Source organism: Heteronotia binoei, chromosome 6 (genome assembly GCF_032191835.1).
Source record: "Heteronotia binoei isolate CCM8104 ecotype False Entrance Well chromosome 6, APGP_CSIRO_Hbin_v1, whole genome shotgun sequence".
Classification (NCBI taxonomy): Eukaryota; Metazoa; Chordata; class Lepidosauria; order Squamata; family Gekkonidae; genus Heteronotia; species Heteronotia binoei.
Window position 1 is genome coordinate 139,176,193 of NC_083228.1, and position 12,912 is coordinate 139,189,104.

Genomic DNA, 12,912 nt, shown 5'->3' on the forward strand with positions numbered 1-12,912 from the left:
GGAGTGAAATGGACAAATTAACAAGAAAATTAAGAGACTGTGATTTAGAACTTTTTAACCAAGAGTGGAAGAAATTCAGAAGATATGTAGAGAAAGAGTGGAAAATAAAAGGACATTGGACAATTTTTGAGGATTAAGATTTTTAAGATAACAATATAACTCTTGAAGGGGGTTCTTCTTCCCTATGTTTCTTTTTTGTTTCGTTTTTTTTCTTGATAGTTAAGGGTACCTTTAATATCTGTTTTTTTAAAGAAAATAACACTGGCGGGGGTCAAGTAATTGGGGGAGGGGTGGGAGAAAGTAAGATGTGGGGTAGAATGATGGTCTTTTTCTTAATATATATTAAGCCATTTATAAGTTGTAGTTATAGTTCTACTACCATATGTTACTAATAAAATTGTTTATTCACAAAAGAAAACAATCCCCCAGAGCCCCAGATTGATTCTCTATTATACCCTATGGGAACCGACCTCCATAGGGAATAATAGAGTGCCCAGCAGGCATTCCCCCATCATTTTGTGATAACTCTGAAGCAGGGGGAGAGCCTCCAAGCCAAGGGATCCCCTGCCCCCCAACTGGGGATTGGCAGTCCTAATTCTAGACCAGTTCTAGATCAGTGGTGGAGTGTCAGACTGCAGGATCAGAAATTCCTGGAGATTTGAGAGAGGAACCTGGGGAGGGCAGGTTTTGGGGAGGGAAGAGACCTCAGCAAGGGTCCCCAACATGGCACCCACCGAGTGTTTCCAGAAAGTGGGGCGGGCCGGTTGGGGCTTTTGCCTAGCAGTCAGGGGTGGGGAACAGTGGCTCTCCAGATGTTTTTTGCCTACAACTCCCATCAGCCCCAGCCATTGACCATGCTGACTGGAGCTGATGGGAGTTGTAGGCAAAAAAAATCTGGAGAGCCACTGTTCCCCACCCTTGGCCTAGCTAGTCTTCTGACTGGCCACTGGCCATTGGATTGGCTGTGCCGTTTTTTTAAAAACGTTGCTTTGGCACCACAGCAAAAGGATCTTCCTTGTGAGACTGACGGGAAGTTGTGGTGGCCATTTTGTGACTGACTTCACCTCCTGTGGCAGCCATTTTGTGGCAGCCATTTTGCGGCTGTGCCCTCCGAGTTGTGTCAGAATGCCAAAGGTGATCACCGGCTCATAAAAGTTGGGAACCCGTCGCCAAGGAGTCCACCCTCTCAAGCTGCCATTTTTCATTTCAAGTTTGGTGACTGTACCAGTATGCTCCTCATGAAAACAGAAACTCTTGTATGTGCTTGAGAACCTCCACTTTCATTGTTTTTTAAATGGTTCCAATCTTCGTCATTAGGAGGGAACGATTGGTACTAGAAGCCGATGTAGCCCAAATCCTTCCCCGGTTTTTCCTTTTTTCACACACCTTGAAAATCTTTTGTTTGTGTGTTTGAGCGAGGGTAGAATAGTGTGAAATACAAGAGCTCGTTCACTACATTGTGACCTTCAGCTGATCTCGGTAAAGGCATTTGTTTCTGTCCCTGTTTGGATACTTTCCAAGGGATTAACAGAACTGCCAGCATTTCGTTTCTTCCCCCCTGCCGTGGCATTTGTCCTTAGACATCTTGAAGTGGATCCTACTCTACATAAACGCTAATGTATGCCCTCTCTAAGGGAAAGTAACTCTATATTTTCCCCTCCTCCGTCTCAGATGGAAGAAACGCATTTGAGTCAACCTCAACCCTGAACACTGCCCCAATTCCCCCACAAGAAATGGGTGTTTAGAACAAGGGTGTCGAACTCATTTGTTATGAGGGCCAGATCTGACGTGAATGAGACCTTGTTGGGTCAGGCCATGTCAGGTTAGGCCGGGCCATATGTATACCTATATAAGATATAAATTTTATAAAGGACACAACACAATTAAATATTTTTTTTTTAAAAAAAAACTAACTTAAAACATGCTTAAAACATTAGCACTTGTTGGTCTTAAAGGTGCTTTCTTTGTATCTCTCCCATGGGATCCAGGGAACTGGGCATAGGAAGCTCTGGCTCTTTCCTTCCTTCCCCAGGGGACTGGGAGGGGGGAGCCTCAGCCAATAGAAGGAAGATAGACTTGGCTTAGTAGCTCTGGAAGAATAAGCTCTGCCTTTCCCCTTCCTCCCCAAGGGAGGAGCCTCAGCCAATCGAAAAAATAGAGGCTTTGCTCTGTAGCTCCTGTGCGATTGAGCCCGCCTTTCTAAACAAGCTGTTATGCAGAAGGAAGTAAGGGAGAGGGAGAAGGAAGCAGATGACAGCCAGTTGCTTGGGGACCTGATAGGAGCCCTTCGGGGGCCTGATTCGGCCCCCGGGCTGCATGTTTGATGCCCCTGGTTTAGAAGGTCGACTCCATGGCATTATATCCTGCTAAGGTCCCTTCCCATGCCTTGAGCTCCCCACACCCCATCCCCAAATTTCCAGGAATTCTTCAGTCGAGTTAGCAACTCTACTTCTGCCCCTTACCCTATTTGACCCGTTTCTTGAATGTCCGACCCACAGGTTGAAAGAAACCACACTGGAATAATCTGGTATTTGTGATTCTCCGTCTCTCTCCAACCCAATAACAAGTTGCAACCACATCCTCACCAAAGCCAGAGCTTCAACTGGATAGATGGAATGGCCAGTTACAGCTCCCTTGGGAAGGCAGTTATGGGAATAGGCTGATAGGAAATAGATCCAGAGTTCTATTCTAAGGATGAGAAGAGTCCATGCAGAAACCTGTGGATTTACCCAAAGCAGCAAGAGCCAATACATCAAGACTATGCTTGCAACCGCCTTCTATTTCAAGGGGATTTCAGCCAGCCGCTGGGATCCGGTGAAGTGCTGAGCCAATCCTGACGGGTGCTGTGTTCCCCAAATCTCTCCAGCCTGCCTGCTGCTGCAGAAACCCACATTTTTCTTCTCCATTCCCCCCTGGCTGGGAGGCAAATCCAAGCGTGACATATTATTAAGCCAGTGTCGCTGTTGCGTTTCCCCTTGTCGTCTGGCAGAGCGATAGATTTTTACTAGACTAAAATCACTGGCTTGTCTCAGTAATGGGGGGGGAAACACACCCTTCCCGCTCCCGACAACAAACTTTGTGCTTTCAATATGCTATTAAAATGTGATGGAGAATGGCAGCAGCAGCTGCTTGGGCCAACCGTGTCCCTGGTTCAATCCCCTTAAATGGAGAAATTAGCTTTGAGTGACGCGGAGGGGAAGAAAGACGAGGGCAGAATAAAAAGGGGGGGGGACAAATACAAATGATTCTCTGGTTGGAATGGTACACACTGCCATGGTATCTGTGGAAACATAACTGGGGCAATTTTGGGCTGTATTAAGAGAAGCATAGTGTCCAGATCACTTGAAGTGAAGGCATCATTTTACTCTGGAGGCCCACGAGTGCGCAAAGTTATGAACAGAACATCAAGCAAATTGGCACCTTTGCCTCCGTGAGTGCAGTGTAGATCTTCCACTTCTTTAACGGGATTCAGTTGCCGTTATCTGCACATGGGGAGACTTTGGGTGGGGCAAGAGCTCAGCAGTGTTGCCCTTGCTTTGATGATAATGATGATATTGGATTCATATCCCGCCCTCCACTCCGAAGAGTCTCAGAGCGGCTCACAATCTCCTTTACCTTCCTCCCCCACAACAGACACCCTGTGAGGTAGATGAAGATATTGGATTTATATCCCGCCCTCCACTCCGAAGAGTCTCAGAGCGGCTCACAATCTCCCTTACCTTCCTCCCCCACAACAGACACCCTGTGAGGTAGATGAAGATATTGGATTTATATCCCTCCCTCCACTCTGAAGAGTCTCAGAACAGCTCACAATCTCCTTTCCCTTCCTCCCCCACAACAGACACCCTGTGAGGTAGATGAAGATATTGGATTTATATCCCGCCCTCCACTCCAAAGAGTCTCAGAGCACCTCACAATCTCCTTTACCTTCCTCCCCCACAACAGACACCCTGTGAGGTAGATGAAGATATTGGATTTATATCCCGCCCTCCACTCCGAAGAGTCTCAGAGCGGCTCACAATCTCCTTTACCTTCCTCCCCCACAACAGACACCCTGTGAGGTAGATGAAGATATTGGATTTATATCCCGCCCTCCACTCCGAAGAGTCTCAGAGCGGCTCACAATCTCCTTTACCTTCCTCCCCCACAACAGACACCCTGTGAGGTAGATGAAGATATTGGATTTATATCCCGCCCTCCACTCCGAAGAGTCTCAGAGCGGCTCACAATCTCCTTTATCTTCCTCCCCCACAACAGACACCCTGTGAGGTAGATGAAGATATTGGATTTATATCCTGTCCTCCACTCCGAAGAGTCTCAGAGCGGCTCACAATCTCCTTTCCCTTCCTCCCCCACAACAGACACCCTGTGAGGTAGATGAAGATATTGGATTTATATCCCGCCCTCCACTCCGAAGAGTCTCAGAGCGGCTCACAATCTCCTTTATCTTCCTCCCCCACAACAGACACTCTGTGAGGTAGATGAAGATATTGGATTTATATCCCTCCCTCCCCTCCGAAGAGTCTCAGAGCGGCTCACAATCTCCTTTCCCTTCCTCCCCCACAACAGACACCCTGTGAGGTAGATGAAGATATTGGATTTATATCTTGCCCTTCACTCCAAAGAGTCTCAGAGCGGCTCACAATCTCCTTTACCTTCCTCCCCCACAACAGACACCCTGTGAGGTGGGTGGGGCTGGAGAGGGCTCTCACAGCAGCTGCCATTTCAAGGACAACCTCTGCCAGAGCTATGGCTGACCCAAGGCCATTCCAGCAGCTGCAAGTGGAGGAGTGGGGAATCAAACCCGGTTCTCCCAGATAAGAGTCCGCACACTTCACCACTACACCAAACTGACTCTCCTACTGACTTTGCCAGGCCTCAGGTTCAAGTCCTGTCATCTTGGCCTGAATGAATGATGGAAGATTACACACACACACACATTTCTCTCACAGTGCTATTCTGGGTCCCCTGGCAAAAACCCTTGGCAGATTACTGACAGACCAAGGACACCTAATTCATTTATGAAATTTGCGGTCATGGGGTGTGAGGATGGGCACCAGTTTAGATGTGTGGTTGTTTTTTTACAAAGGACAAAGTGAGTGAATTGGGAATTGGCCTGTTAAAGACACTTAGCCACGATGTGGTGTGATGTGGTGGCTAAAAAGGCAAATGCGATTTTGGGCTGTATCAACAGAAGTCTAGTGTCCGGATCACATGAAGTGATGGTGTCGCTTTACTCTGCTCTGGTAAGACCTCACCTGGAGTATTGTGTCCAGTTTTGAGTACCACATTTTAAGAAGGATATAGACAAGCTGGAACGGGTCCAGAGGAGGGCGAGGAAGATGGTGAGGGGTCTGGAGACCAAGTCCTATGAAGAAAGGTTGAAGGAGCTGGGCATGTTTAGCTTGGAGAGGAGGTTACTGAGAGGTGATAGGATCACCATCTTCAAGTACTTGAAGGGCTGTCATATAGAGAATGGTGCAGAATTGTTTTCTGTGGCCCCAGACGGTAATACCAGAACCAATGGGTCGAAATTAAATCAGAAGAGTTTCCAGATCAACATGAGGAAGAACTTCCTGGCCGTTAGAGTGGTTCCTCAGTGGAACAGGCTTCCACAGGAGGTGGTGGGCTCTCCTTCCTTGGAGGTTTTAAACAGAGGCTGAATGGCCGTCTGACAGCAATGAAGATCCAACAAGAAGTCAGAGAGGCCGAGGCCTTCATAAGAATATCAGAACAGCTCAGCTGGATCTGACTAGAAGTCCATCTAGTCCAGCATCCTGCCTCATACAGTGGCCCACCAGTTCCTCTGGAGGGCCAACCACAAGGGACAGAGGCCTAGGACTTCATAAGAACACCATGCTGGATCTGACTAGATGTCCACCTAGTCCAGCATCCTGTCTCACAAAGAGGCCAACCAGTTCCTCTGGAAGAATAGCAACAAGGCACAGAGCCCAAGGCCTTCAGAAGAACATCAGAAAAGCTCTGCTGGATCAGACCAGTGAGGGTCCATCTAGTCCAGCATCCTGTCTCACAGAGTGGCCAACCAGTTCCTCTGGAGGGCCAGCAACAGGGCAGAGAGGCCAAGGCCTTCTCCTGATGTTGCCTCCTGGCCCTGGGATTCAGAGGTTTGCTCCCTCTGAATGTGAAGGTTCCATTTAGTCACCATGGCTAGTAGCCACTGATAGACCTCTCCTCCATGAATACATCTTGTGGCATTCGCTGCCTCAAGATGGGATGACTGGCCAGAATGAGCTTAGATAACTTTAAAAGAAAAAGAAAAAACCTGGACAAATTCAAGGAGGAGAGTAGCCCTATCCATGGTTACGCATTATAGCTCCATGGAGTCTTCCATGTTCATACTCAACATACTTCTGAAGGGCCAGGTGGTAGGAACTAACAACATGATAGTCCTGGAGTCTTCACAGTCAACCTGTGAGCTTTCCAGAGACTGGCATTTTTGACAATGGAATGTCACACTGATGGCCACCTTCAAGAGGGGTTTAGATAAAAGTATGGAGCAAAGGTCCATCAGTGGCTATTAGCCACAGTGTGTGGTATAAATTTTTTTGGCCACTGTGTGCCACAGAGTGTTGGACTGGAGGGGCCACTGGCCTGATCCTACATGGCTTCTCTTATGTTCTTATGTGACACAGAGTGTTGGACTGGAGGGGCCACTGGCCTGATCCAACATGGCTGCTCTTATGTTCTTATGTGACACAGAGTGTTGGACTGGATGGGCCATTGGCCTGATCCAACATGGCTGCTCTTATGTTCTTATGTGACACAGAGTGTTGGACTGGATGGGCCATTGGCCTGAACCAACAGGGCTTCTCTTATGTTCTTATGTGACAAAGAGTGTTGGACTGGAGGGGCCACTGGCCTGATCCAACATGGCTGCTCTTATGTTCTTATGTGACACAGAGTGTTGGACTGGATGGGCCATTGGCCTGATCCAACCGGGCTTCTCTTATGTTCTTATGAAACCCTTGGCCAGATCCAGTAAGAACATTCTGCAACTGTTACATTCTTTTAAGGACCTTCCCCCATCCTTCTGGCTCAGGTGTGGACACAATTACCTGTGAAATCTTCTGGGTCAATGAAGATCCATTCAATCATCTGGTCTTCTTCCACTGCCAACAGCAGATTGATTTCGTGGGCATTGTAGGTCTGAGACCTTGTAAACAGAGAAGCGCAAAGTAAGGACCCACACATCCCAACGCTGTTATCAGATAGACAAATCGATATCTCTAGGTCAGGATCCCGAATCTGGTGTCCACCAGCACCTTTTCTGGTGCCCATCAAGTACTTTTAGAAAGTGGGCAGGATCAAGCAGGGCTAGCAAGCAACCCAGACCACCTAGGTAATAGTGCCAAGGCTCACTGGAACACCATGGAGCAATTCTGCCAGTCGAAGGGGAAATACGTGACGATGATGGAGCAGGCGCTGCGGTAGATGGCTGGGGGCAGCCAGTAGATGGATCCGTCCGGAGACACCAAGACATTGGTGTAGAGTGTGATGTCAAAGACCCCGTCGATACTGCACGGAACAAGAGGAGAAAGAGGTCAGGAGAGCTGGCTCCTCCCCTTCTCCCTTCGAAAGGAGGATTCCTTATTCGTTCGCCTAATTCATGCTCCGCCTTTCTCCACAAAGCAGCTGCGTCGTTCTCCCCCCCCCTTCCATTTTATTCCCACGACAACCCCGCAAAGTAGGCTGGGCTGAGAGGATGTGACCGACCCGAGGACACCCAGTGAGCTTCCGAGGCAGAGCAAGGATTCAAACCTGGCTCTCCCAAATATTGGTTGAACACTCTAACCCAGGGGTGTCGAACTCGTTTGTTGTGAGGGCCGGATCTGACATAGATGAGACCTTGTTGGGCTGGCTGGGCCATCTGTGTACCTACTGAAGATTAAGTAGCAGAGATAAAAACTTTAAAGGACACAGACAAACATGACTAAAGATTTTTTTTTAAATAAAACATGCCTAAAATATTAGTACTTGTTGGTCTTAAAGGTGCTTTCTTTGTATTTCTCCCATGGGATCCAGGGAACTGGGAAAAGGAAGCTCTGGCTCTTTCCCTCCCTCCCCAGGGATCAGGAGCAGGAGCCTCAACCAATGGAGAAAATTGAGGTTTTGTTCTGTAGCTCTGCTGTGCGATTGAGCAAGCCTTGCAAAGCAAGTTCAGATGCAGAAGGAAGCAAGAGAGAGGGAGAAGGAAGCAGACAAGAGCCAGTTGCTCAGGACCTGATTAGAGCCCTCCGGACACCTGATTCAGCCCTTGGGCTGCATGTTTGACACCCCTGCTCTAACCAATGCACCACACTGGCTAGTAATGAGAAAGGTTGGTGGCTAGTTAAGGCCTTGGACATTTGGGGCTCCTGTCCATGAGGTCATCACTTCTGCCCTCTGCTGGAGAGCAATGGGATCGCTTAGGAAGCGGCACCGGGGGAGAAAAATTTAAGAAGGCAGCATTGTTCAGGGCACTTTGGCACTTCAAGTTAAAAAAAAATCTAGAAGTGACATTGGGTCGGTCCAGGAACCTGAGCTCTGCCCAGAAGTCATATAGTGACAATGCCAATGTCACATCCCCCTGCCATGTCTCCAGACCCCGGCCCTCCTACTGGTTGCCAGTCTCAGCCAGACAACATTAACATTTACCCAACATGAGCAGGAAGATGGTAAGCCTATATCAAGGCACAAACAAGAAAATCAGAAGAGCCCTGCTGGATCAGACCAGTGGTTCATCTAGTCCAACATCCTGTCTCACACAGTGGCCAACCAGTTCCTCTGGAAGGCCAACAACAGGGCAGAGAGGCTGAGGCCTTCATAAGAACATCAGAAGAGCCCTGCAGGATCAGACCAGTGAAGGTCCATCTAATCCAGCATCCTGTCTCACACAGTGGCCAACCAGTTTCTCTGGAGGGCCAACAACAGGGCAGAGAGGCCAAGGCCTTCATAAGAACACCAGAAGATCCCTGCTGGATGAAACCAGTGAGGGTCCATCTAGTCCAGCAGCCTGCCTCACACAGTGGCCAACCAGTTCCCTTGGAGGGCCAACAACAGGGTGGAGAGGCTGAGGCCTTCATAAGAACATCAGAAGAGCCCTTCTGGATCAGACCAGCGGTCTATCTAGTCCAGCATCCTGTCTCACACAGTGGCCAGCCAATTCCTCTGGAGGGCCAACAACAGGGCAGAGAGGCCAAGGCCTTCATAAGAACACCAGAAGATCCCTGCTGGATGAAACCAGTGAGGGTCCATCTAGTCCAGCAGCCTGCCTCACACAGTGGCCAACCAGTTCCGCTGGAGGGCCAACAACAGGGTGGAGAGGCTGAGGCCTTCATAAGAACATCAGAAGAGCCCTTCTGGATCAGACCAGCGGTCTATCTAGTCCAGCATCCTGTCTCACACAGTGGCCAACCAGTTCCCCTGGAGGGCCAACAACAGGGTGGCGAGGCCAAGGCCTTCATAAGAACATCAGAAGAGCCCTGCTGGATCAGACCAGTGAGGGTCCATCTAGTCCAGCCTCCTGTCTCACACAGTGGCCAACCAGTTCCTCTGGAGGGCCAACAATGGGGCAGAGAGGCTGAGGCCTTCATAAGAACATCAGAAGAGCCCTGCTGGATCAGACCAGTGAGGGTCCATCTAGTCCAGCCTTCTGTCTCACACAGTAGCCATCTAGTTCCTCTGGAGGGCCAACAACAGGGCACAGAGGCCGAGGTCTTTCCCTGATGCTGCCTCCTGGCTCTGAGTTTCAATGTGGACGTTCCCCTCTGTTACCATGGCTAGTAGCCATTGATAGACATCCTCCATGAATATATCTAACCCCCTTTTAAAGCTGTTTATTTCTGTAGCCATCCCTACATCGTCTGGCAGCGAATTCCGCATTTTAATCACTCTGTGCGTCAAGTCGTATTTCCTTCTATCTGTCCTGAACCTACTGTCCGTCAGTTTCATTGGATGCCCTCAAGTTCTAGTATTTTGGGGAGAGGAAAAAAAAAGTTCTCTGTGTCCACTGTCTCCACCTTACGGGTAGTTTTTGAGCCTCGATCGTTTCCCCTCTTAGTTGCCTCTTTTCTAAACGGAAGAGTCCCTGACCAGGGGTGTCACTCATCTGTTACTGGATCTGACATAACTGAGACCTTGTCAGGTTGGGCCATGTGTGTACCTATTTTAAGATTAGGCAGCAGAGATATAAACTTTATATTTCCCCCCCCCCCAATTTATATTTTTGTTAACAACATACAATTAAAACGACAAAAATAGAACATATAAACTTTATAAAGGACACAGAGGGCGTTTTCCCACAGAGCTTACCTCGGAGCGACGTCCCTCTTCACCGCACGGCGTCTGCGCGGATTTCCCACCAACTGCTCCGCAGAACCAGGAAGTGCCGGACCTTTCACGTCGCAGATGTAAACCGCTAAAAAGCAGTTTACGTTAGCGACGCAACAGCCGCGGCTCTTCCTGGTTATGCGGAGCAGTTGGTGAGAAATCCGCGCAGACGCTGCGCGGTGAAGAGGGACGTCGCTCCGAGGTAAGCTTTGCGGGAAAATGCTCAGACAAAACACAATTAAAGATTATTTTTTTAAAACGTAAAACATGATTAAAACATTAGCACTCGGTCTTAAAGGTGCTTTCTTTGTATTTCCCCCATGGGATCCAGGGAACTGGGCAAAGGAAGCTCTGGTTCTTTCCATCCCTACCCAGGGGACCAGAAGGGGAGGAGCCTCAGCCAATAGAAGGAAGAGAGGCATGGCTCAGTAGCTCTGCTGCGTGATTGAGAGCCTGGCAAAACAAGCTCTCCCTCCCCCACCCTTCCTCCCCAAGGGAAGCCAATAGAGAAAATAGAGTTTTTGCTCAGTAGCTCCTGTGTGATTGAGCAAGCCTTGCAAAGCAAGCTGTGATGCAGAAGGAAGCAAGAGAGAGGGAGAAGGAAGCAGATGACAGCCAGTTGCTTGGGGGCCTGATAGAAACCCTCCAAGGGCCTGACTCGGCCCCCGGTCCACATGTTTGACACCCCTGTCCCAGACTCTTCAGTCTTTCCTTATTGGGTAGATGCTCCAACCCCCTAACCATCTTGGTTGCCCTCTTAGTTGCTTTTCTCAGCTCTGATTCTGGCCCCCGTGATACTGGCAGGGGCAGGGAGAAGAAACAAAGAGCAATCTTTGTGAGCACTAACTTGTTTTCTAGGATGATGTCCGGCAGCCACACGGAAGTGGAAGGGATCCGGAGGCGCTCAATATTGTCATAGGCATCTGGGTCCCACTGCAGGCGGTAATCACGCCATTGCTGGCAAAGATGGGGAAAGGTAGGTGAGGGGGAGAGGTGGAAAGAAAGCAACTTTAAAAATGCATTCTCCAAGCCGCTGGCAGGCTTGGCTTGGAGAAGTAATTTAAATAGAGAAATGCCTTTTCCAAGTTGGGCAGTGGAGCAGAGGAGGCTTCAAGAGCCACACAATACATGAGAAAGAAGAAGAAGAAGAACTGCAGATTTATACCCCGCTCTTCTCCCTGAATCGGAGACTCAGAGCGGCTCACAATCTCCTGTATCTTTTCCCCCCACAACAGACACCCTGTGAGGTGGGTGGGGCTGAGAGGGCTCTCACAGCAGCTGCCCTTTCAAGGACAACCTCTGCCGGAGCTATGGCTGACCCAAGGCCATTCCAGCAGGTGCAAGTGGAGGAGTGGGGGATCAAACCGGGTTCTCCCAGATAAGAGTCTGCCCTTTCAAGGACAACCTCCATCTGTTCTTTTGTCTTCCTTCCTGCTTGCCTGCTCTCAAACATCTGACATTCATGTCTTGTGGCTCTCAAACATCTTAGGTTTATTCTATGTAGCTCTAACATTAAGTAGAAGAAGACGACTGCAGATTTTATAGCCCGCCCTTCTCTCTGTATCAGAGACTCAGAGCGGCTCACAGTCTCCTAGATCTTCTCCCCCCACAACAGACACCCTGTGAGGTGGGTGGGGCTGGAGAGGGCTCTCCCAGCAGCTGCCCTTTCAAGGACAACCTCTGCCAGAGCTCTGGCTGACCCAAGGCCATTCCAGCAGTTGCAAGTGAAGGAGTGGGGAATCAAACCCGGTTCTCCCAGATAAGAGTCCGCACACTTAACCACTACACCAAACCAGCTCCTGAGCCACAGTTTGGCCACTCCTGCTCTATGGTATTATCCCCTGCTGAGTTCCCTCCAAGCCCTGCCCTCACACAGATTTCAAAGGCTCAACGATGCAAATCTGAAGGAAGCTCAGGGGAATCTTTCCATATTCACTTACCATCTCTACCCAGACGTTGGTGGTGAGGGCCTCCTCTCTCTCGTTCTAGGGAAAAGATGACAGAGGTAACATCACTAGGGTTGCCAGGTCCAGCTCAAGAAATCCCTGGGGACTTTGGGGATGGTGCCAGGAGACTTTGGGGGTGGAGTTAGGAGAAAGGGTGTGACAAGCACGATTGAACTTCGAAGGGAGTTCTGGCCATCACGTTTAAAGGGATGCCTTTTAAATGCCTTCCCTGCATTTGGAAATAATGAAGGATAGGGGCACCAGAGAGCCAGTTTGGTGTAGTGGTGAAGTGTGCGGACTCTTATCTGGGAGAACCAGGTTTGATTCCCCACTCCTCCACTTGCACCTGCTGGAATGGCCTTGGGTCAGCCAGAGCTCTGGCAGAGGTTGTCCTTGAAAGGGCAGCTGCTGGGAGAGCCCTCTCAGCCCCACCCACCTCACAGGGTGTCTGTTGTGGGGCGGAAGAAGATAAAGGAGATTGTAAGCCGCTCTGAGTCTCTGATTCAGAGAGAAGGCGGGGTATAAATCTGCAATTCTTCTTTTGGGGCTCCAAAAGTGAGCAAACAGCGAAGCCCGACAAATATAAAAGTGTCCTCTTGCTGTCAACTCGGAACCAATTGTTAATTGAAGCCGTTGC

General features: G+C 49.3%; 1 protein-coding gene across 1 annotated transcript in view; it reads right to left on the minus strand.

The window, feature by feature from the left end:
* The window catches only part of LOC132573425 (acetylcholine receptor subunit gamma-like), a 46,453-nt gene that overhangs the window by 26,109 nt on the left and 7,432 nt on the right, over positions 1-12,912 (minus strand). Inside the window, exons 3-6 of the mRNA XM_060240924.1 lie at positions 12,270-12,314; positions 11,177-11,286; positions 7,381-7,536; positions 7,077-7,174 (exon numbers count right to left, since the gene is read on the minus strand). Coding sequence (XP_060096907.1) covers positions 7,077-7,174; positions 7,381-7,536; positions 11,177-11,286; positions 12,270-12,314 — 409 coding nt within the window. The remainder of the gene's footprint in view (positions 1-7,076; positions 7,175-7,380; positions 7,537-11,176; positions 11,287-12,269; positions 12,315-12,912) is intronic.